We start from the raw sequence: 26,032 nt of genomic DNA on the forward strand, positions 1-26,032 counted from the left end.
AGGAGTCATAAAACTTGTATCAGACCAGAACAAACCAGTTCTGAAACTTAAAAGTAAGACATTTTACCTCTTTTTGATGGTTTGGGCGATTGGTCTGTGACTTGTGTTGCAATGTGAGATGGTCTGGATGTCAAATGACTTGGGGGGTTTTCAATAGAAAATAAAGCAGAAGCCAGCTGATGGTTCGCTGCCTCTATTTCCGCGAATTTCCTGCATAGAAACAGATATTCATTGTAATCTTTTCAGGCAGTTGGTTCTATGACATTTATTAAAAATGTGAAGTTTCGATGAACTTCCTTTGGTGGACCAGATCTGCTCCATGACTAAAGGCTACTGCTGTAACAAACATTGAGCAAAAGACAAATACACACAGAGTTAGAGATTCTGTAGAGTCTCAAAAATTTGACTCTGGGTAAAGTGCTCATCATTGTCCAGCTGTCCAATTACAGTGAGGGGTGGCAGGAAAAATACCACAGTACATCAAAAAGAGCAAAAAATAAAGGAGAATTTTATATTGTCATCAGTGGTGGTCAGCCTGGGGCCTTGGATTGAGAAGCACTGCTCATACATGGGTCTCTAACTCGATTCCTGAAGGGCCACAGCTCTGCACAGTTTAGCTCCAACCCTAATCAAACAAAGCTGATTCAACTGATCAAGATGTTCAAGACTACGGGACGCTACTAGATTAGCTATGTTTGATTAGGGTTAGAGCAAAACTGTGCAGAGCTGCGGCCCTCCAGGAATTGAGTTGGAGACATATGCTACAGATATACAGAGACTACAGAAATGATCTGTAAAGTCAGGTAACAGTACTGCAAATATTGTGTCTCATCCCTGCAGGCACAGGACGTCGACATATAGTCATATTGATGTTGTACCCCTACATTCCCCAACGTCATGGGGACGTTGGACTTAGTAAAATGAAAATAAAAATCGGGTTGAAGTCAGGGCTGACGTCAATGTCCAACCTAAAATCAACTAAATATCAAGAATCAAGTCTAAATCTCCTTGATTTGATTGGCAAGTGTTATGTGAACATACAATGGCCATGATTCAAGCATGCTCAATGGTTGTCAAAAATGGTCTTTGGTCAAAAATGACCACCTGAAGAAATGAATGGGAAATATGCAAAAATATTGAACATTCAGAAAAGATTTAGTTTCCAAAAATATAAATCCACCATGATGCTGAAAAAAAGTGCTCAGCAGTAAAGAGATGACACACTTGAACACTGAGACACACTCATCAACTTATACCCACACACCTATGAATCAGAAAAAAGTCTGACAATTTCATTCATTCATTTTATTTTATTTTTGGCTCAGTCCCTTTATTAATCAGGGGTCGCCACTGTAGAATGAACCGCCAACTTATCCAGCATATGTTTTACGCAGCGGATGCCCTTCACCAGGCAACACCCATACAGTTTGATAACTTGTGCAAGAAAATGTTAGAATTCAGTCATAATTGAAAAATCAGCACATAGTCTTGATAGACACACACAACCACACACACTTGTGGTCATCAGGGTCAAAAATTAACATTGAGAGAATGTTTTGTTTACGCAATCAACAAATCTACCATGATGCTGAAAAAAAGTGCACAGGAGTGAAGGGGTGACACTCTATAGAGGTGCAAAATACACACACACAAAGATTAACATACAGCATATTATAAAATTTTAAGGCTTTTGTGTAGTCTCTAAAGCAATATATACAGTTTCTGTAATATAAAAATTAAAAGACTTCCAATCACCTTTTCAAACAAACAATGGCTAAAACTTTTCAAAGAGAAGTTATTTAGATTGTCTACATGCCCATAGCCAGGGGAGTTTGGGGTGGTTTCAAAGACTCACCCCTCAATGACAAAGGTCAAGAATTTGTCCCATGCATGCTCATTTGTCCTATTTTGACTATTCATAAATAGTGAAAAATAACCCATCAAAAAAGGTATTAGGACCAAGTGGAATCCGCTGCTGGCTGTCGCTTCAGCTAATCAGTTTTGGCCAATGCACACAATTTATTTTCATGAGTCCATCATCCAGCTGTGCAAGAAAACATAGCATACAATCTGACGTAAGTGAAGTTATCTTCTGCTACTGTATTGTTTTTAAATAAAGAAAATATTTTACAAGTAACTTTTATTCTAAATCTTGGACCTTATTCTTGAAACAAAAAGTTACCAATAAAAAAGTGTGAAGCACCAAAAGCGACCGATAATAAAATTATTTTCAATACTATTTTGCCGATTATTGTAATCTTTGATTTTTTAAATGAACCTTTTTTGGTTATGATGACTATACATTCGGCGAGGCAGTGGCGCAGTAGGTAGTGCTGTCGCCTCACAGCAAGAAGGTCACTGGGTCACTGGTTTGAACCTCGGCTCAGTTGGCGTTTCTGTGTGGTACAGGTGAATTGGGTAGGCTAAATTGTCTGTAGTGTATGTGTATGTGTGTGTGTGTGTGGATGTTTCCCAGAGATGGGTTGCGGCTGGAAGGGCATCCGCTGTGTGAAAACTTGCTGGATAAGTTGGCGGTTCATTCTGCTGTGGCGACCCCGGATTAATAACTAAGCCGACAAGAAAATGAATGAATGAATGAATGACCATGCATTCTATTTCAGATAAAATAGTGCTTATGACACTAAAATGCGTTATTTAAAGCTCATAATTAAATAGTCTTAATGAGGTAAAAAGGTCAACTTTTTTGGGAAAAAAGGCTACAGGTCTATTCTAAATTTATTTTCCAAATTCACAATTTCTTAGTAATGACTAAACAAATGAGTAATCTCCAAGCAGCTTTGTAGAAATATTATTATCAGAACCCAGTGGTTACACCATGTCATTACATGTTTTTATGATTTATATTTTTACAACCAGGTGGTACTAAACTGCTAAATTACAAATATTGCATAGATTTTGATAGGGAGTAAATGGATGTTAATAAGCCCTTTCACACATACAGACCTTTCTGGAAAATTACCGGCAATTTTCCGGAAAGGCCTGTATGTGTGAACAGGCCCTTTTCGAAAATACCGGTAAATTCGTTCAGGCTATTTTCCGGAAAGAGAAGTTGTAACATTATCTGTAACTTGCCGGAATGGAGCATGTGCACGTCTAGAACGAGCTGACGTGAGACGTCTACTTTAGCCAATTAGAACAGACAGACGCATTCATGTTCGCATGGTTAATGAAAATAAATGCCTTTGGATATTTTCCGAGATACATTTAGCAGCTAGATGTTAGTCAGATAAAGTTTATATGTTCCTTCCTAATGCCAACTGTGTAAATAATTATCGATAAGATTTTTATGATAAGCTGTTGTTTGTTTACCCTCAAGCTCTGCTTCCTACAGTTGCAGAAGCAGCCCGTGAGCGCCAGCACACACACACAAATCATGTTGATCTTGACATGCGAAAGTGTTTCTCTATATTTTCATCGAAGTTGTTCACAATACTGATCCATTCACAGAGTTTGTAATGTAGTCAAATGTTTACAAATACAAGCCCATCCTTTAAGAGCTAATTTCTGGTTAATGATGACAGAATTTGCCGGTATTTTGGAATGGATGTGTGAACGGTCTTTTCCAAAAAAAAAATTAGTAACGTCCTCGCCTGTGTGAACACCGTTTTTTTTTTTTTTACTGGTAAAGTCGTTCCGGAAATTTTCCGGGTATTTACCGGTATCACTGTGTGAAAGGGACTAATGATTGCATAAATATTAATTACTACAACAAAACTCTCTCAGAATTAAAAATTAAATAGAAAAAAAACACACATTAATTCTTCACTAGTTGCTTCAAGTTATTTAAAAGCTCCTAACAGACAATTACTGAAGATTTAGCACAAAACCCACACAGATGCTGACAAAACCAATAAACACAATTTATTACACATTGTTACACACAATTGTTTATTACACAATTGGTTAAAAATGACATCTTATTTTGTGTATAGGTATTGAGGTCTCCATTTAGAATCTCTTTACTTCTGTTCTGTTATGTTTTATAGATATTAACCAGAACTCTACGGTGCGTTATTTATTTATATGTTTTAGGTAAAGCATATATTTAAAAAGTATAGCTTATTTCAGAACTGTTTAAATACATTTATTCATTTTCGTTTCGGCTTAGTCCCTTTATTAATCTGGAGTCGCCACAGCAAAAAAAAACGCAAATTTATCCAGCATATATTTGATGCAGCGAATGCCCTTCCGGCTGCAACCCATCACTGGGAAACATCCATACACACTCTTTCACATACACACACATACACATGGTCAATTTAGCCTACCCAATTCACCTATACCGCATGTCTTTAGACTGTGGGGGAAACGGAGCACACGGAGGAAACCCACGGGAACACTCAAACCAGCAACCGTCTTGGTGTCAGGCAATTGTGCTACTCACTGCACCACTGTGACGCCTTGTATAAATACATTTTCTCAATATTTAAGCAAATTTTCCTTAATTCTATGAGTGAATTTTATTTGGAAACAAAAACTTGTGAAAAATAAAAATAAAATATTTAGGTATTGTTTTATTGTACAAATCAAACACTCAGTGTAGACACAGACAAGCACAAAACATGTTGCCCTGCAACTTTGAATACAATTATTTTTTATATTTGTTTTTAAAATATCACACATCTGTTATTAAGATTATTAATAAGAAACCATTTTGAGCACCAAACCAGCATTACAATGCATTCTGAGGGATCATGTAAGAATAAAGTCTGCTATAAATTTGTAGTATGACCTGTTTTGTTATAAAAAAGGGAAATCTTTATATAAAAATGTAATAATGTTTTACTCTATTCCTGTAATTATATGACCAATAAGGTTTACAATAAGGTTTCATTAGTTAATGTATTTTACTAACAATACGTGTACAGCGTTTATTAATCATAGTTCAACATTTACCAATGCATTATTAAAATCCAAATTCATGCTTGCTAACATTAATGCACCGTGCGTTAACATGAACTAACAGCTTTATTTCCATTAACTAAGATTAGTAAACATTCACAAATACTGTAATAAATGTATTGTGCATTGTTTGTTCATGTTAGTAAAGGCATTATAACTTTATTGTAAAGTGTTACCATTTTTTTAAATTAATGATTTTAAAAACTGGGTTAATAAGCATCACCCAGTACTTTCTTTAATAAGTAATATACTGTCAAATAAAGTGCAGCCAAAAACCTTTTAAACCACACCAAACTTTATATCTGCAGTAGAGTACAAATAACATACCTCTGTATCATGTTGTGTAGAAACCTGCGATGATTGACTTGTCGTTTTGAGGGTTTATTTTTTCGTGGTCTTTGTAAAGTTCTCATCATGTGACCTGCTGCTGAGGTCACAAAAGTAAAAAGATCTCGTCCCCATGGAACTCCATGCTCCAGCCCCGGTTCAAAGGTCAAAATACTGGATGGTCGCATTGCTCTGGGGGTAAAATGAGATAAAAATTCATGAGAATGAGTGAAAGACAAAAAAAGCTAATTTGCTTAGATTTGCTTTTTATTTTAATTAGAAAAATTATACACGAAACAATTCATGGTTAAAATGGAGCAGGATGAAGCACAAGCTTATTATTTCCCCCAGCCCATTATTCATTCATTCATTTATTCATTCATTCATTTATTTTCTTGTCGGCCTAGTCCCTTTATTAATCCAAGGGTCGCCACAGCAAAATGAACCGTCATTTTATCCAGCACGTTTTTACGCAGTGGATGCCCTTCCAGCCGCAACTCTTTTCTGGGAAACATCCACACACACATTCACACACACTCACACACTAGAGACAATTTAGCCTACCCAATTCACCTGTACCGCGTGTCTTTGCACTGTGGGGGAAACTGGAGCACCCGGAGGAAACCCACGCGAATGCAGGGAGAACATGCAAACTCCACACTGAAACACCAACTGAGCCGAGGCTCGAACCAGCGACCCAGTGACCTTCTTGCTGTGAGGTGACAGCTCTACCTACTGCGCCACTGCGTTGCCCCAGCCCTTTATCACACACATAATTGAATGAGAAGTTCACTTAATGGTGCTGTATTTAAGTGTTTGACTCCTCTAAAGCATACAAATACCATATTATGTTTGCAGATATTTAAGAAACATGCCAAGTGAACATTCTTGTTTATCTGAAAAATAAATGTTGAAGTCAGGTATTCTGCTTTGAAAATGGGCAAATAGGGCAGTCTGTTTTTATTTTTTTTATTTTTATTTATTTATTTTTAACCTGCCCAATCCCAGCTTACCAAATTAAAATTCAGCAATCTGAGTTGCCTTGTTGGAAAAACCCACTTTTCAGTCATTCAGTCAGGAACACTCTCAAAGCATGTGTCCGTGACCAAAATGCGACCTCCAGTGGACAGTGGCACACTCCAAAATGAAAAGATTTCCACATAAGGGTTATTATTAGCAAATAATATAAATATTATGAACATAAGCATTAGGTGAGCATGTTACTTTGTAACTGCATGTCCTAACAACACACTATGTGACGAGATTTGCAGTGAAAAGCAATTTGGCTGCACCAGACGAAACCCGACAGGAATTTAAATACAGCCATTCAAAAATACAGAATATGCACTCACTCACAAAATGGTAAGAATAATAATCTAATTAATACATACCTCTTTAACATTATTAAATATATATTCTGAATTGCTGAGTGTGTAACAGCTCTAAAGTTCAATTTCAAATTATTTATTTTCAAGATCTGAGGTGAACTATCTGCTGCTGCTTTCAGTAGTATGAAAAATAAATGTGATGTAAAATGGCATTCAATCTCACATTGTTAGCATTTAACGCTGGATAAAGCACATGAGGTGTACCTGAGGTGATCACAGTTTATCCTGTTGTTCCCCTGTGAGAAATAGAAGCTGTTTCTACTATATCAATTCATTTATGGTTAGAACAAAAAATTATCTTAATATGGAAATTGTTCCTTCTATTGCGTGCTGTTGCTTTTATTTAGAAACACGGTTTAAATCAGCCATTAGGCTTGAGACTTGCTGTTGGTCCTCAATGTGGCAAGAATGCAATACCTAGTTCAACCCTTGGGTGTTAAACTTACATACTGCACCTTTAACACTTGTGCACTGCTTAAATTTGCTATCCTTTTGTCATGTTAGGGATGGTAACATCCACTGAATTAAACTGCTGTAAAAATGCATTAGATAAAAAAAAAAATCAGTTTTGTTTTGCATAAATCTGTTAATAAACCTCAGCCCTGATCAAAACTACAATTATTTTTTTTTAGAAAATTACAGGATTTTAACTCTTTAATTGCCAAGTTCACAAACAATGTCAATGATTTGGTGAAAAATATAAAAAAGTAATTTTGAACTAGATATTTTTTTATCACAGCCTTGGACATGTATAGTATTAGTAACAGCATTGGCTTTGATGCATTGTTAAATTTTCATATTTTCTCACTAATTTACCATTGTTAGCTGTTTTTGGCCTGGAAATGGGCCTGGGCACGGTTCAGATAGCATATACTGTAGTGCAAGTAGGCCCTAAGTAAAAAAACAGCCACCAACAGTAAATATATATATATTTTTTTTTTAACGCATCAAAGGCAATGTTATATAATGTCTTTGATAAAAGGTAAAATAATCCAGCTCTTAATAATTTTTTAGATTGAAAATATATCATCTTGTGTGTGGGTGTTTTTCTTTTTCTTTTTTTTTTTTTTTTTTACCAAATTAGTGACATCATTTATTGAATTTTTCTGAGCAATTTGAAAGTTTTAATCAGGACTGAGGTTGATTAATAAAGTTTTATGCAAATAAAAAGTAGAAAGAAAAAAAAATCTAATACATTTTTACAGCAGTTTAATTTAGTGGATGTTTTCATCCCTAACATAACCAAAGGGTAAATTTGGCCAGAGTTTATCCTTGAATCCTTTTTTAAACAAAGCATTTTCTCAAAATATATCAAAATATGATTTGTCTCCAAAAATCATTCTGCTACCGGTCACATGGAAAAAGTTATGGCCAAGTCAAGACACAAAATCACCCCAGAGTGGATGAAAACATCTTCAACAGTACATAAGGGGTAAATGTCACAATAACAGAGTTGACATGTGATTACTTTATATTATATTTTGCATAAAATAATGAGAGAAGAATAATGATATGCCTCAATGTCTTTCTCAAGTTTTCTGCCAGAGGAAGTGATAACATATGGAGCAGGTCACATGCTTTTTCTATCAGTGCTTTACAAATTGTTATGCCTTTTTATCCCCAATATAACAGAGATGACCAGATTGCAGGGACAGAATAATATCTACTTTTTCATAAATATTAAACCTAAATGTAAGATTCAAGGATCAGAGACAGCCCAAAATAGGTTAATATTTAATAAGTTAAATAATATAAGTTAATAACTTATTAATAAGTTAATGTTTTCAAGACCAATGTCCCTAAATACATATGAAAACATTCATTCATTCATTCATTCATTCATTCATTCATTCATTTATTCAATCATTCCTTTTCTTTTCGGCTTAGTCCCTTTATTAATCAGTGGTTGCCACAGCAGAATGAATCGTCAACTTATACTGGCATATGTTTTACGCAGCGAATGCCCTTCCAGCTGCAACCCATCACTGGGAAACACCCATACACTATCATTCACACACATACACTACGGACAATTTAGCTTACTCAATTCACCTATAGCCGCATCAAGGTGGTGTAGTGGGTAGCACAATCGTCTCTAAGCAAGAAGGTTGCTGGTTCGAGCCCTGGCTGCATCAGTTGGCATTTCTGTGTGGTGTTTGTGTGTTCGCGTGGGGTTTCCCTCAGGTGTTTCGCTTTCCCCCCAGTTCAGAGACTGGCGGGTATAGGTGAATCAAATGAGCTAAACTGGCAATAGTGTATGTCTTTGAATGAGTGTGTATGGGCTTGGTTGGGGCCGGAAGGGCATCTTCTGCGTAAAACATAAGTTGGGTAAGTTGGCGGTTCATTCCGCTGTATGAATGAATTCACCTATTGCGCTTGTCTTTGAACTTATGGGGGAAACTGGAGCACTGGGAGAAAGCCTACACGAACATGGGAGGAACATGCAAACTCCACACAGAAATGCCATATGAGCTATCCAAGGCTCGAACCAGCGACCTTCTTGCTGTGAGGCGAGAGCACTACCCACTTCTCCACTGTGCCGCCCATATAAATTAGACTTTTTTTTTTTATTTGATGTTATTTGTTTATTATTTAAAACTATTTCATTACAATTTTTTGGTTTTAAAAATTAGTACATTTATGTTGGAGACACAAAATGCTACTGTACATGTAGAAACACTCTCATGAATAACTGTTCCTCTAATTATCTTTTTGTTTAGTTGAAAAATGGTTTAAAAAAACAACATTAAAATACATTGTATTTCCTGAACATAATGTGATTATCAACCTTTTTGCCCCCCAAGACCTCCGATAATCAAATATTCCAAGACCCCAAAGAAGAATTCTAATTCTAAAAAACACAAAAGTGACTAACAGGTTTTGCCACCATAGTAAATTCTCATTTATAGCAAAACAGTGGAGAATAAGATGGCTTATTTGAAACCAAATGGAAAGTACAAAGCATCAATTGGTACTGTATATATTTTAAAGTAGTTCCCTTATTATTACGAGCCAGTGAATCACTTTTAATCCACTGTATAACCCCAAAAGTTAAGGTAACTCAAACCATTTAAAGAAACAGATTACAACAAACCATTTAAGTTACAAAAACTAATCCTAATGAGTACTATGAACTTAATCTATTTGAGTAAACGAAGCAATCTGAGCACAGTAAAATCCAAGAAATGAAGAGAACTCAAAACAAATGAGTACAGTAAAACTCAATAAGTTAAGGCAACTCAAATTGTTTGAGAAAACCGATTACTATAAACCATTTGAGTTAAAAAAAAAACTTATCTATATGTATACTGTGAACTAAATCCATTTAAGTTGAAGTAATGATGTACTTAATTAACTCATTACCTTCAACACTGAGTTCAAAACTTTTTTTAAATAAGTAGAATTAACTTTCAGTCAATTTTGAGTTAACTACTCTCATGTCATTTGATAAAGTTGACTGTTGGGTTTTACAGTGTGGTATTTAACAACATTTGTATCGCATAAAACTAAAAGGGAAAATCTACTACAACATACACTATTGCCATATACAGTACATTCAAACAATATTCAGTTATTATCTGAATATAAGATCTACAAAAACCTGATAATCATAACTAAATGAAATATTGTAATATAAAGCATCACTTACCTTCTGTTATTCAGTAAGAATCCCCTTTCAAACGAGGCTCTGCACGGGAGATGCAGTCATGCAGCCTGACTGACCAAGAGACACTGGGAGAGAGAATGAATGATTATTAAATGAAGGGAAGCGTGGCATTGGTTGGTGACGATCAGAATGAACAATTCTTTGTCTGCTTAGATAAAGGGTGGCAAGACAGCACCATTAAATGGGACACAGAGGTGCAGTGAAATGAAAAGAAAAGCAATTACCTAGAAGTCAACTGGTTGTGGTCGTGTGGCTTCCTTGTGCATTGTCAAAAAAAGCGCTTGTTAAGTGTTAGCAAACGCTGCACACCGGTTAAGAGCTTAACAGGCCCTTAATTGATGCCTTTAATCTCGGATCCTCATTAACACATTCTCCCGTCTGAGAGCTTTACTGGTTGCCACAGACAAATTGCCTTAACATTTTCAGCTCTCAGACAAAATGTTGTTTTTACATATCTATGGGCAATCCAACAATGGAGCATGGTTAAGAAGGCAGAAAATACAGCAGGATTCAAAGCAGGAGCATATTCACTTTTTTAATTAATAAGATCTATTTTACTTCTGTATATACCAGGTCTGTAAATCATTGATACATTTAATTTCTAAAAGAGTTAAACATCTTTTAGAGTTGTAGTTTTAACCAAAAATGTAAATAATATTTTTAAATTACGGACTTAAAATGTATTTAAAAACTAGTGTGACTATCTTTTTTTTCTGTGGAACAATACATACATTTTTGACAGTGGAAGTACAGTACACTCATAAATAAAGGTGCGCGAGGGGTGGTACCTTTTCAAAAGGTGCACATTTGTACTTGATGGATTCATACTGGTTCCTCGAAAGTATATATTAGTACATAAAAATTTTAAGAGGAACACATTTTTACTTTTTGGGTACCAATATGTACCCTTGAGGTATTAATATGGTCATTTTAGGTACAAATTTGTACCTTTGGAAAAGGTACCGCCCCAGTGACAGCTTGTGTACCTTTATTTCTGAGAGTAGTTATCAACAATTGGTTGCAATATTTCACCACACCTGAAATTATATATTGTGGCTTGATTCTTTTTCTAACAAACAGCAGAGCGAGATGAATCCCAAGCAGACAGCAAACAGCAAGGCATCCTGGCTCAGCTGTGACCTGTAAGGCAACCATGCTAACCACTAAGCCACCAAGCTACCAACCAAAGTTTTTGCATTGATCCTATCGGCCAGCCTGATCACCTGCCGTTGATCTACTCACACCTGCAGTTCTCCACGTCCATCTTCAGGCTCCGACACCTAGTCTGCAGCTCTGTTGACTGTTTGACTAAATAGAGAACACCGGTGAAAGAACAAGACTAAACTAGTCTTTGACTCAACAGGACTGATAGACTATAGCAGATTGAGAGAATGAGTCATTGGAACACAGATTACCAGCAATAGAGAAATAGAGGAACAAATCTGAGAACATGTGCAGCTCAATTGCCATGAGCACAGATTGCAAACAACAAACAGGTCAACCAGGCTGATGCAAGCAGAACTAAGCAAAAGCTCTTCGGAGAACAAACTCAGTATCTCTTCCCCAAAGGTCTTCTCCAGGCTTTCCTGAGAAAGCAGAGCGAGAGGAAGTTTTCAATCAATGGGCAGTCCAAATTGCCCTGGAATGGAAACAACTTCTGTTCTCTGGAAAGTACCCCTTCCAATAAACTTCCTGACTCTGTAGACATGAGAAGAACAACAGAAAAGGTATGATGAATGAAACTCTGAATCATGGATTTATTGCATGGACATGAAAGACAGAGTAAACCTGTTGTAAATTTTGGGGAAGTTAAAGATGTACAGACATTAAGAAAAACATTGACAAAAGAGCATGACCTGATAAAATGGGGAGCCAATTATAACACATTATAACAGGTAAAATATATAGTGGAACCCAAATGGCAGACTGGCAGTAGCATGAGTCAGCCAGCAGATTTCCCTCTAGTACTGTGAGATGAATGTGGTGTCCTGTCAGAAATTACATCACAAAAAAAAAAAAAAAAAAAAAAAACATAGATTTCAAACACATAATCAAACATGGATTGTCTCCTTTAAGGAAGGGGAATAAAATTGACTGCTTTCAAACCTGATCACACCAAACATACTTTTCAATTGTGAAAATATGAGGTGGACCACACGGCCTTTAGAAAAGAGCAGTGTGCTGCGGTTTTTATGCTGCTAGGCAACCACTGTATCAACTGTCTTGGTGCTGCAGCACATGATGTCTGGTCCTTTGTCCACACAAAGTGATATTTCTTTAATTGCATGCATCACACATAATTGTAGGGTCGCCACAGTGGAATGAACTGCCAACTATTCTTACATATGTTTTACACAGTGGATGCACTTCCAGCTGCAACCCCACACTGGGAAACACCCAAACACTCTCTCATTCACACACACACACACACACACACACACACACACACACACACACACATACTCACACACTATTTTGTTTCTCCAATTTACCTCTATCGCTTGTTTTTGGACTTTGGGGGAAACCAGAGCACCTGGAAAATCACATCATGTTAAGTTCTAAGTTGATTATAATCTGTCTCCTGTTTATCTAACCAACCTTCTGTCTTGCTTCAATCCAATCTGATCGTTGTACAAAAACCGAATCTTCTAATGAAGGTCAAGCTTTTCCTATCTGGCTTCTAAACTTTGGAATAGTCTTCCAGATAATGTCCATGGCTCAGAAACTCTTTCCCAGTTTAAAATTAGATTAAAGACTAGTCTTTTTAGTAAAGCATATCCACAAAGCATCTCTATATCTCTTGCTTAAAATATCATGAACAGTAGCTACACATAATTGTCTTTTAAAAATCTCTCTCTATTTCTTCCTTGGCATGCCCATCTTGAGGCCTCTAGAGAATGTGCAGAGCCACTCGATTTAATCCAAGACATGAAAAGAATATACAAATCTTACAAGGACTTTATAACCAATGCATAATATTAAGCAAAACACATACACTTAGTTGAACATTTCACTTACAGGGGTTGAACAATGAAACTGAAACATTGATCAATTTAGAGTTGGTGTAACCCAGGATGTGACACTGACAAAAGTGTTCAGATCCAAATGCATGTTTAATAAGGAAGTCAGGCAAGCAATGGTCAACATGGGTGCAAACAGATGTATGAAGGCAATCCAGAATCAAAGTCAAAATAACTGGTGAGAGGTCGGAGGCAGGCAGCAGACAGAGATAACTAGAGAAACAAGGCGAGGGTAAACAAAGGAAAAACAAGACAAAAGAAATACACTGTAATGTCATATACAGTAAACAAGTCTCGGCCACTGGAGTGAGTGTGCTGCTTAAATAGTGTGTGTAATCAGTCCTTGACAATCCTCCAGTGGTGCGTTTGTAATCAGTCAGAATGAGGAGCATCTGTGTATGAGCTAAGTGCATGACGTTGTAGTCCAACAATGGCAGATTTGTAGTCCATAAGTGATTGTGGGTGTATTCCAGCAATCTATGGAGTACAGATCATTGGTGATCATGACAATTGGATGTTTCAAGGCTAAATTTGGTAAGCCTGGGCCCTGTTTCAGTAAGGAGGTTCAAACAATTTGGAGTTTAAACTTGAACTCTGAGTTGATTTACCGAGAGATTAAAAACTCTGAGTTTTCGGTTTCAGAATAGGTGATCTGAGTTAGATCAATCAACTTTAAGTAGACCAACTCAGAGTTAAGCGCGCACACTGTGACTATAAAAGGCATTATCAATGGAGCGCAGATATTATGAGTGACTATGGCAACATCTTAAAAAAAGAGATCAGCATTTCTTTCTCCGGCTGAATTTGATCTGCTCATGCAAAGTTATGGCAAATATGAGCGTATATATTTAAAAAGAAGCAACCATAAGTGAAACAGAGACAGTTAGCCTGGGAAAACAGCTGCTCAAGTTAATGCGTAATTTTTAATTTAAAGTATTAAAATATTTAAGTATAATAAAATAAGTAATATAATGTGTGACGTTTATAAAATGTTTCTAAACTTTTATACACGTTGATCAGTTTTAATAGATTAAAAGTGCACTTGTGTGTCTGCCTTTTTATTAATCAAGTGATAGTGGTTGATATAACATTTAGAAGGTAAGCAGAACTAAAAATAATTTTTAGAAAGAATAATAATCCCATTAATCTAGTAACAGTACATGTCAAATGTTAAGCTAATTATTTATGAAAAAGGACAAGCCTCGTACGTGACTTTGTTCTGTGTGTGACAAAAATGTAGGCAATATCTATGTTTCCATCCAAATATATTACATAAATTTGTGCAAAACTGGAATAACACCTAAAAGATGCAAATAAAGCAGCGTTTTTATCCAATGAGTCAAAGAGAACAAAATTGTCACTTCTTGAATAACTTGTGCCAAATATCAACAGTAAAAACAGAATTTACTGCGGTAGAACAAGCTGCGTCAATTAATTATTTATTTAACAAATGAACTTGCGCCTCAGAGACACAAGACAATGCTGACACGCAATGAACACATGGGGGCGTTTGAAGCCAGATGCAAAGACTCTTGACACGCTCCAGACGCTTGGAGGTAATTAATAATATACAATAATACTGAAACAGTTTTCAATGACCAAATACAACATTTAAGATGTTCTACACTGTGCCCAGTCTGCTGGTTTGTCCATTCACTCACATTTTCATCATCATCTCTAACAAACCTTTTTTTTAATGTACATACTGTAATTTGTTAAGTGCACTTCATAGTTTATGCACATCTTTTCTTATCAAATAAAAGTTTAACCTCAGTTATGCACATGTTTTATTATGCGTATTTTCAAAAGTTATGTGCATCATGACATTTCCATTAATCGTTTTTATGGGCATCTCCAAAATGAGCTTTAAAATAGGTGGGTGGAAACGTAAGGCTAAACCGAAAAATACGGTTCATCTTTAAAAAAGGGGAGGAGACTGACAGAAACTCAGAGTTTAGAGAATAAAACCTGATCTGGACCAGGTTAGATTCACAGAGTAAGTTACCACGGTAACTGACCCTGAGTTAAAGTTGAAACGGAAAACCCAGAGTTTCTCTCATTTCAGGGTTAAAATACTCTGAGTTTTCACTTAACCTGCTTTCTGAAACAGGCCCCAGGTGACCAATCTTCATTGATTGCACATTTCACCAGTAAAAGCAGAGTCTGAAGGTTTAATTAGCAGAGTAAATATTGTTCAACAAATTGCAATGCACACAACATTATGGGTGACATCAGAGATCAAAAGATGACAAATTGTTGGTGTGATATTTGCTGGCGCATCTTTGACCAAGACAGCAAGTATTTGTAATGTATCTAGAGCCACCATATCTAGGGTAATGTCAGCATACCACCAAAATGGATGAGCTACATCCAACAGGAGTAAATGTGGCTTCTGACATTCCGATCCTGTCAGAAACAAACGCGAGACTGACATGCAAAAAAAAATAAAAATAAAAAAGCTGGAAAAAACAAAAGAGCAAATATTTTTTTCAGAAAACATGAACAAACTGCCATGTTTAATTAATATCATCACCTTTTGGACTGTTTTGAAATCGGAATAATGGAATTACATTCTAACTGAAATTACATGTGCTAGCGAAGATTAAAGATACAGATTAGAAGTTTGCACTGACTGTGGGCTATATGTTGCTTGTTGTTTTGAACCCAAATAAGGCCTAAATGTGTGCTGTGTGTAGTTTTACTGTAATTGGTAACATATCAGAAACTGTAAAGGTCCGTATGTGTTAATATGTTGCCTTTATTCATTTATTTTATGTAATCAGACATTAGAGAGGGTTATCCACTTAAACTCTGCTGCTATTTGGAAATTTCCGCCTGGATTTTGCCTACCCAAATTTAAAAGCTTCCCAAATCCACATAAAGATTTGTAAATGCAAAAATTTGGTATCATTTTAAAGAAAACCCTTTGAATTTTTATAAAACACTATTGAAAGTGTTTAAAATAACTGTATATGTCGTCTGTGTTATAATAAACACCTAAAAAAAAGAGGCGCTTTTGCATTTTTTTTTTTATAAACTCAAATTTGAAAGTGTACCTTTTAGGTTCTGTGTGGTCTAGGGTGCTGTAATTTATTTTGGTGGTTCCTGCACATGTCTGTAATCATAGGAAAAAAAGAAAAAGGTCTCTACCATAATATGCAAAAGTTATTGCATTCTAACTGATGAGAGGTGCTGTACAAGCCACAGAGACCGATCCTTGTTTACATATTTCACTATTCTTTTGTTTGATCGAACATAATTCACTGTGTTTGGACCACATCAGACATATAAAAGGATTACTTATGTACATCACCTCAAAAACAGAGGAGAACAGCCCTGAAGGGCACAGCATAAGGTAAAAGATGACAGCTGTCTGTGCTAGCTGGGACTGCTTATTGATCATGAATGTATTGTTTACATTTCTGCTCCATGGAAACACCATAATTCATTCAACAACTGTTTGGCATATGAATATAATTCAGTAAAAAGAATGCTAGAACTGTATGAGCACCGGCAAGAGCTTTCATTTGAGCTACAAATTGTACATGTGTCATATAAAAAATATGAAAATGAACCAATGTAAAATACCTAGCTCGGGTATCCAAAATACTGTGTATTTAAGTGTAAATAACTTTTATACAGTAGAATAAAAACCAAAGTGATGCATATGTGCACAAAATATAGATTCTACACTTTCAAACGACACCACTTACGGGGGTCTGGTGCAACGCTAGCCCTTTAAATCTGAAAGCGAAACTCGATGACGGAGAGTTTAAGTGCTTATTTTAAATCATTGGTCTGCAGCTAATCAAATCCTGTTCATACGTTAGTAATGAACATTTATACACAAGTATTTATCTGTGTAAAGCATCTGTTTTGTGAGAAGTGTTTCTCATATGATCTGTGAATGACCCGTATAGCTTTACTGTAGACAAATCCTTGAGCGCCAATGATGTCAACTAAAACTTTCGTACACCACACCCACCAAAGGAGTACCACTGGTAGCCATTTAGCAGTGGAAACGAAGGCCTGATACAGGTGACCCGTATAGTACTGTACGACTTTAAATTGGCCAAAGAGCATAGAATCACTAAGAGGGAACACTCTGTTGCTATTTGTGAAACAGCCACTAGTTTTAAGCGGTAACCATTTTGAAATGAAAAATCCAATAAAACAACAGCACGGATAACTACCGTTAGACATAATGAATTACAATATTGAGTTAAACATGAGTTAAAATATTATATGCTCTCAGCATAAACCCCATTTGAAACGTAACATTTTAAACAATATCTTAATGAAAACAATTTCAAAAATTTTGACAAGACTAAGTTTACTATATCTGATATATTAAATATCTTTTTCACTTATAACATAAAAAACATAAAACATAAAAATATTAGGTTAACAAAATACCTTAGATTACAATTTTACTTTTTATCTATCCTCAAATTAGAGTGATACAAAAATGAGTACACCCCACAACAAAAACTACTTTATCTAGTAGTAGTTTGTATGGCTTTCATGATTTGTAAAGACAGCTTAAAAATCATGAATAAAAAAATGATGAAATATTCTATCATTTTGAACAAAGTGGCTTTACATAAAAGCTTTATTAGTCTTTCTTTAACAGACAACACTGGAAAAAACTATAAAATACTGCAACAAAATGTGCTGTCAATATGTTATTAACAAACTTTAAAGTCATGTTAATTTCATTTAACACCCCAGTATTAATTTGTATTATGCCAGTGCGTAAACTATTCAATTAAAGTCCTTTAAAGTAATTTCACTTAAAAGTGACAGCTTCAAGAAAACAAATATGGTTAAAATATATCAAACAAGTCTAGCTGTTAAAATGTGTCTTTAATTGTAAGTGTTGGATTGTTGTATTTCAGCTTCAATCGACTTATTAAATAAATAAATGAAAAACAAAGCAGCTGCTTGCCATCGCGACAGCAATAAGATTTGATGGACTGCTGAACGCTTTCACTCCAAAATGGTGAAAACAAGGGGCTGTTGCTGGGCGTTGCTGTTGCAATGGAATGTTCTATTGCATGTCACCTCTTGATGATCTTCTTTGACCTGGCTCATGTTATTAGAACTGTAATTTAAATGATCAACCTATGCAATATATAATTTCAAACTAATAAAATTTATTTAAAAGCTCACTTTATCAAAAGTTGTTGGAGAGAGTAAGCTCACATAATGTAATTCAAAAGCATAAATCAATGATTACAAAACACTTATGAATGACTAAATGCAAAAAAAAAAAAAAAAAACTGCTAAACAATAGATATTTATTTCCTTGTTTCAATTAACCAAAAAAAAAAAGACATTTTTATATAATAACTGAACTGAACTGCAGAGTTTTTCATTTATTACAAATTTATCTGTGTTAGGCTGCTTTAACACAATGTATTGTAAAAAGCACAATAGAAATAAAGATGTTTGAATTATAGTGAAACTCATTCAAGGTTATTTTAAATAATTATAGATTCATTACCTTTCAGAACCATTGTAACATAAGCCCCAGGGTGTGAAAGAAGAGTCTAAACTATATTTAGTACAACTACACACATGTGCTGGTCATTGCAGCACATGTTCTCCATTGGTTTAAAGAACCTGGCGTTTGAATGTTCCTTTGTCAAGATCAACACTGGTGAGCCCTGTACTTCATGTGTGTGAGCATTTCTACTTTGGTTTTAGTAACAAAAAGCATAGTAATGTTATGAACTAATCGATTAATACTGTAGCTACAGTATGTGTCTTTCCTTTTCATAATTCCCTCTAGGTTCATGCCATGTGCTTGTTTCTCACATTCTTACACTGGGTGATAAATGTTATCATTACTCGTGCCATTCCTAGAACTTTGTACCACAGAACAAACAGGTTTGATTGGTCTATGTTTGACCAATCAGCCAGCTTTGTTTACAAGACTCAGTCAAAGAGATCCCACAGAGTGGACCTTGTGATTTGTCATTCATTCTTGAAACTGGACACCTACATGGTGAGTTAAACCACTGTGATTTTTATTCTTTTTAAAACATCAAACTATACAACATATTTGTGATATTTAAATATAAATGGGCATTTTTAAACATAAAAGGAAAAGAAAATTTTGGACAATGTCAGATTGCATTTATTGTTGATGAAGTGTACACTTATTGGCCACTTCATTAGGTTCACCTAACCTTACGCTATTTTTTAAGTAGATGATCATGTATGAATTTTTAATTACTGTAACTAACTGAGCATGTTTTGCCATGCATACTTTCACAGCATGTTTTCAACAAAGTGTTGAAAATTTCTTTGAGATTCTGGTCAATATTTACATGATATAGCATCACAAAGGTGCAAATTTGTGGGCTGCACATCTATGATGCAAATCTCCTGCAAAGTAGCTCAATCCAAAGCTCTGTTTGTGCCATTTGAGTACAGTAAATTTATTGTCATGTTCAAGAAACCTGTTTGAGATCATTTGAACATGACATGACAGTTATCCTGCTAGAAAAGTAGTCTTTATAAGATTGAACTTGGTCATCAACAATACTCAAGTAGGCTTTGGCATTTAAACAATTTTCAGCTGGTATTAAGGGGGCCAATATGGGCAAATCATTGAAACATCACACCTTCAGAGGCCAGAACAGTTGATTTCAAACTAGTTTGTCATAATATTTAAGCTAATATATATCTGATGTTATTAAACGATGTAGCAGAAATTAAGACGCAATTTCATAGATGTTCTTGTGGCTGAATCTGTTTTTCTCCCATTCTTTCTTCTTTTAACAGGCTCTTCAGGTCATCCTGCCTTGACAACTGATTTGTTATTTTTTTGTTAAGTTTGTCAATCAGGCTGTCTACAACAAGCATGATTCTTACTTTTGTGTGGAATTTCCTGGGTGAAATCCTGAATGAGCCCCCACATTACTGTAATGTCACTCAAAATTGATTGAAAGCCTCCATAACACATTAACTATTAAGGCAGGCAGGCCTAAAGAGAACAACAGATAAAAATAGAGAGTGTGCAAATGAGAGAGAAAGAGAGAGAGAGACAGTCCGAGTGTGGAGACGGGCTGACACAAGCACAGCCGGAGGAGCCCAAAGCTCACACACTGCTCTGCTGGAGTTGTGGAAGATAAGCTGCATTTCTTCACTTACTGCAGCAAATATCAGAGCATCAAAGATGCTTACTTCACACAAATATCTCTAATCCCACAATTCTAGTAAGCCACAAATACAGAGAAACTCCATTATATTTTGTGAAAAAATGAAAAGTTTCTCCACCTAGCAGCACAGTACATGTACTCATGACACTATATGACAGAAAAAGGCTGAACCCCTTATCCCTTATTTAAGCTCTCTGTCCTTATCATTTATTATTATATACTTTCATTAATCTTTTTTAATAAACTTGCTTATTGTGACAACATATATAGGGGAGAATAGGAGAAAAAACAGACATTGCCCCAAGAACTATGTTTAGGCTGTTTACAACAAGTATGATTTTCAGTTTGGGGTGAAATTTCCTGGGTTCACTCCCGGACAAACCCCCACATTACTGTAATGTTGCTCAATAATGATTGAATGCCTCCATAACAAATCAACTATTAAGGCAGGCAGGCCTAAAGAGACCAACAGATAAAAGGAGAGGCTGTTCAAATGAGAGAGAGAGAATTGGAGGAAAAACAGGCATTATCACAAGAATGGCATACATAATACTTACTAAAGCAGACAACATTTTCCAATTTCCTTTAGTCCAGTTTTGGTGAGCCCATATAAATTGTAGTCTCCTTTTCTGTGTGGTCTTTTGGTGCTGTAAGCAATCTGGCTCAATGTGTTGTATGTTCAGTTATTGTGGCCTTTCTATCTAGTTATTTTCCTCAGAACAGTGATTTCAAGAAGGAACGTTCACCCACAGAACTGCCAGTCAGATTTCCTCTTTTTAGACCATTTTCTATAAATTCTAGAGAAGACAACGATGATGATGATGGTGATGATGATGATGAAACAACTATGTTCAAACTCAACCAACCCCCCACACCCCAATTCTGATGCTCAATTTGAGCAGACTATCTGAACCATGTCTACATTGCTTTGCTGCCACAGAGATTCTGATTATTTGAACTGGTGTATGTAATATAGTGCGTCTGTGTGTTTTTCAGTTCAATTAAATATTGTCTTTTATTAATCCCTGTCCAGAGGTCATCATGAACAGAATATGGACTTTGTTCAAATCCCATCCATACATTCCCAATGTAGTGGGATACACAACTCTGTTTGCCACAGCAGATCTTATTCAGCAAGGTGTGATGGGAAAAGCACAGGACAAAGAGACAGAACAAGAAGTACAAGATACATTCAAGACCTCCATTGAGAGATTTACTGTATCAAAAGAAGGAAAGACAGATGATTTAACACTGTACAATGCAAAAACAAATGATGCAGGAAATCAAACCTTAAGTGAAATGCAACATGTTCCACAGTTTCATAGAAGTTTCATTGACTGGTCCCAGACTGCACGAGTGGCATTGGTTGGGTTTTGTTTCCATGCTAACTTCAATTACCATTGGCTACGGGGACTAGAGAGAATGTTTCCAGGAGGAGGAACCAAGAGAGTGTCACTTAAAGTGATTTTGGACCAGCTAATTGCTGCCCCTATGACGATAAGTGCTTTCTACATTGGTGAGTATGAGAACATTTTTCATTAAATATATTTAAACTTTTCCCAGCACGGTTCTGGATTGTGAAGGGCATCTGCTGCGTAAAACATATGCTTGATTAGATGGCGGTTCATTTCGCTGTGGCAATCTCTGACAGATCAGGGACTAAGCTGAAGAATACTATAAAATGAATGAATAATTTTACACTTGTAAAAACAAGATTTGGTTAAATTTGAAAATAATAATAATAATAATAATAATAATAATAATAATAATAAAGTGGTTTAAAAATGTTTTCTGTTTTGACCATTACTTTTTGTAGTATTTGAATATGATATTTTTACATACCAAATAGCCATGTTCACAGTGTTGTGAAATTGTGGATTGAAATTATTCTTCTTAAAGCAAACGGATGACTTTACAGTACAGTGCTTCTGCAAAGTATTCATAGCACTTCACTTTTCCCACATTTTCATGTTAAAGCCTAATTTATTAGGACTAGATTAATTTCATTTATTTCCTCAAAATTCTACACACAATAGCCCATAATGACAATGTGAAAAAAGATTTTTTTTTAATTTTTGCAAATTAATTAAAAATTAAAAATCTAAAAAAATCACATCAGCTTTTGCTCAATACTTTGTTGAGGCACCTTTGGCAGCAATTACAGCCTAAAGTATTTTTAAATATGATGCCACATGCTTGGCAGGCCTGTCTTTGGGAATTTTTGCCCATTCCGCTTTGCAGTACCTCTCAAGCTCTATCAGGTTGGATGGGAAGCAGTGGTATACAGCCATTTTCAGATCTCTCCAGAGATGTTGAATACGATTCAGGTCTGAGCTTTGGCTGGACCACTCAAGGACATTCACAGAGTTGTTGTGAAGCCACTCCATTGATATTATGGCTGTGTGCTTTGGGTCATTGTCTTGCCGGAAGATGAACTGTCAGCCTAGTCTGAGGTCAAGAGCACTCTGAAGCAGGTTTTCATTCAGGATGTCTCTGTACATTCGCTGCTTTCATCTTTCCGTCTTCCCTGACTAGACTTCCAGTTCCTGCTGCTGAAAAGCATCTCCACAGCATGATGCTGCCACCACCATGCTTCAGTGTAGGAATGGTATTAGCCTGGTGATAAGCGGTTCCTGGTTTTTGTATAAACATAACGCCTGGCATTCACTCCAAAGAGTTCCATTTTAGTTTCATCAGACCAAAGAAATTTGTTTCTCATGATCTGAGAGTCCTTCAGATAGCAAATTCCAGGTGGGAAGTGACTTCCTTCTGGCCACTCTACCATACAGGCCTGATTTGTGGATTGCTGCACAGATGGTTGTCCTTCTGTAAGGTTCTCCTCTCTACAAAGAAGAGTGCTGGAGTTCAGACAGAGTGACCATCAGGTTATTGATCACCTCCCTGACTAAGGCCCTTCTAAACCAATCACTCAGCTTAGATAGCTGGCAAGCTCTAGGAAGATTACTGGTGGTTGCAAACATCTTCCACTTAAGGATGATGGAGGCCACTGTACTCATTGGAACTTTTAGTGCAACAAAAATTTTTCTGTAACCTTCCCCAGCCTTGTGCCTCGAGACAATCCTGTCTCAGAGGTGTACAGACAATTCCTTTGTCTTCAAGCTTGGTTTGTGCTTTGACATGCACTGTCAATCCTGGGACCTTATATAGACAGGTGTATGCCTTTTCAAATCAAGTCCAATCAGCTGAATTTACAACAGGTGAACTCCAATTAAGCTGCTGAAACATCTCAAGAATGATCAGTGGAAACAGAATGTACCTGAGCTCAATTTAGAGCTTCACGGCAAAGGCTGTGAAAACTTATGCACATGTGATTTTTCAGGTTTTTTATTTTTAATAAATTTGCAACAATTTCAACAAATCTTTTCCCACATTGTCATTATGGGGTATTGTGCATATAATTTTGAGGAAATAAGTGAATTTAATCCATTTTAGAATAAGGCTGTAAAATAATCTATAAAAAAAGTGGAAAAAGTGAAGCACTATGAATACTTTCCGGATGCACTGTACTTGAAACTTAAAATGTGTTCAAAAGTTTTAGGAAAAGAAAAATACAAAACACAAGAATCAGTCTCAAATTGAATCTCTTTTTTCAAAATTCAAGTGCACTGAATATAATTAAAAAAAGAATGATTACTTCTAAAGGGCTGAGCACACTGGAAGGTGCAGAAGATCCCTTTGAAGACTGGAAAAATAAATTCTGGACCTCATATAAGGTAAACAATGAAGACCACAACATCTACTGAACATAAACGCAAGTAATAAAGGTTTGGGATCAAGTTCGACACAATAATTTAATATTTGCTTCTCTTTTCGGTAGACTGGTGTGGTTTACTGGTCAACAATGCAGGTACTTTATTAGTTCTATATATCTCTCCATCAGTTCTAAGATGTTTCCTTGCTTTCTTCCTAACTATATTCTTGGTGTCTCAGGCTGTGAACTTCTCCCTGATCCCACCAGCGACTCGCACTGTTTTTGTTGGAGGAGTTGCTCTCGGCTGGACCATCTTTCTGTGTCATTTTAAGCAACAGAAGAGTGACGTCCGGAGTTAGGCTTTTTATGTACAACTGTCTGTCTTTGAATTTTTTAAAACATGGAATTGCTTAAATCTATATCTTAATGTGCATATATGCAGCTATGTACATAGTACACATTACGTAAAAATACATTAAAGCTTGTTTGTATTTTAAGCAACTAAGCTTCAAACAACTGTTAAATCTAATTTGCAGTGAAAAAAAATCACGTATCAAACTCAGTTCTTGGAGGGCCACAGCTTTGCACAGATTAGTTCCAACCCCTAATTAAACATATCTGATCAAACAAATTAAGTGCTTAAGGCTTGTTTGTTACCTACAGATAGGTATGTTGAAGCTGGGCTGGAACTAAATTCTGCAGTGTTGTGGCTCTCCAGGAATTGAGATTGACATCACTGTTTTAAATGGTTCAAATTATGCTACATAATAAAAGCTCAGTTTTTTTTAACCATGATATACTTTATTCTAAAAAAAATAAATAAATAACAAGGGTTATGTGAATTTGTATTTAATGCTTATGAACTACTTCAAATGCAATTATTGAATTTGGTCAAAATTATGTGTAAGTGGATCTGTTGAATGTATTTATTCTTAAAATAGTTATCAAAAGCAGTGCATTCCTATAAGCTATCAAGTGTTTAGTAAAATCTGAACATAAAATAACAGGGTGAATGTGTAAGAGGAGGATGTGTAAGTTTTTTACCCATCAGTGCACGTACACTCACATTTTGCCAAACTCCAGGAAAGATACACTTGGTGGGAAAGAAAAGATCTTGTTGTGATCTTCTAACTCCTGATGTCACAATGTATCAGGCTTTGGCCTTGGTCAGTACCAAACTGTTTCTGCCTGCATTGTACAAAACATGTTGTTTATTAAAAGAGGTTCATTAAAAATTTCCATCACATTATTTAACCTGGAAAATTGTTTTTAGTAATTTTCAGAAATCATGTTTCTAACATGGGCTAGTATGGGCTATATGCACACTGACTTCTAATTTTCAGCCAGGCTAAGTCTATTTAACTGAATTTATTGTAATTACATTACAACATTAATGCTGTAAAAACAACCTCGTAAATATTGAAAATAGTCACATTAAGCTTTCACCGGAAGTTCATGGCATAGAGCCCATTGAAGAGAAGGCTACAACTGCAAAGAACATGATCTCTGTAAAACTGTAAAAATTTATTTAATTTGTGTGTGTGTGTGTGTGTGTGTGTGTGTGTGTGTGTGTATATTCTAGTGCTACACTTTTATCCCCATAAACACATCAATCAGGCCTTTGTCCTTTGGTTAAAAAATGACAGAAAAAAGGAAAAGCACTTTTCTAAGAAATGTGATCTTCAGAACTTGCCACATGTTCTCATCAGTATCACGTATGTCTCTTGATATGCATGGAGAAACACTTTGCATGCCTAATATGTCTCTGAGCATCCACTGCATTTAGGAGAGACATTTGATCATGTGTTGAATGATCACAGACTTAC

At 35.8% G+C, this 26,032-nt stretch overlaps 2 protein-coding genes across 14 annotated transcripts in view; one reads left to right on the top strand and one right to left on the bottom strand.

Annotated features, from left to right (window-relative positions):
* Positions 1–26,032, bottom strand: part of c16h19orf85 (chromosome 16 C19orf85 homolog) — a 34,605-nt gene that overhangs the window by 5,689 nt on the left and 2,884 nt on the right. For 2 of the 8 annotated variants that reach the window (XM_087285011.1, NM_001442482.1), the window contains 3 exon segments: positions 10,288–10,370; positions 5,251–5,442; positions 68–210 (listed from right to left, as the gene is read on the bottom strand). In XM_087285011.1, coding sequence (XP_087141137.1) covers positions 68–210; positions 5,251–5,438 — 331 coding nt within the window. In that variant the 5' untranslated portion in view covers positions 5,439–5,442; positions 10,288–10,370. 8 annotated transcript variants of the gene reach the window in all.
* Positions 18,936–25,455, top strand: si:ch211-120k19.1. Of its 6 annotated transcripts, XR_015510564.1 has the most exons (7): positions 19,299–19,335; positions 20,118–20,551; positions 21,528–22,010; positions 24,158–24,228; positions 24,333–24,362; positions 24,446–24,756; positions 24,909–25,455. XR_015510564.1 is itself a non-coding variant. In XM_087286008.1 (6 exons), the coding sequence occupies exons 3-6, from the start codon at positions 21,536–21,538 to the stop codon at positions 24,563–24,565; spliced, it is 696 nt and encodes a 231-aa protein (XP_087142134.1). In that variant the 5' UTR covers positions 19,299–19,335; positions 20,118–20,551; positions 21,528–21,535; the 3' UTR covers positions 24,566–25,455.

This window comes from Danio rerio, chromosome 16 (genome assembly GCF_052040795.2).
Source record: "Danio rerio strain M-AB ecotype USA chromosome 16, GRCz13ab, whole genome shotgun sequence".
In the NCBI taxonomy this organism is placed as follows: Eukaryota; Metazoa; Chordata; class Actinopteri; order Cypriniformes; family Danionidae; genus Danio; species Danio rerio.

Coding starts and splice junctions, on each gene's coding strand:
- si:ch211-120k19.1 (XM_087286007.1), top strand. CDS start 21,536: ATGAACAGAATATGGACTTTGTTCAAATCCCATCCATACATTCCCAAT. Junction 24,229..24,332: donor AATTCTGGACCTCATATAAG/GTAAACAATGAA, acceptor TCTTTTCGGTAG/ACTGGTGTGGTTTACTGGTC. Junction 24,363..24,445: donor TTTACTGGTCAACAATGCAG/GTACTTTATTAG, acceptor TTGGTGTCTCAG/GCTGTGAACTTCTCCCTGAT.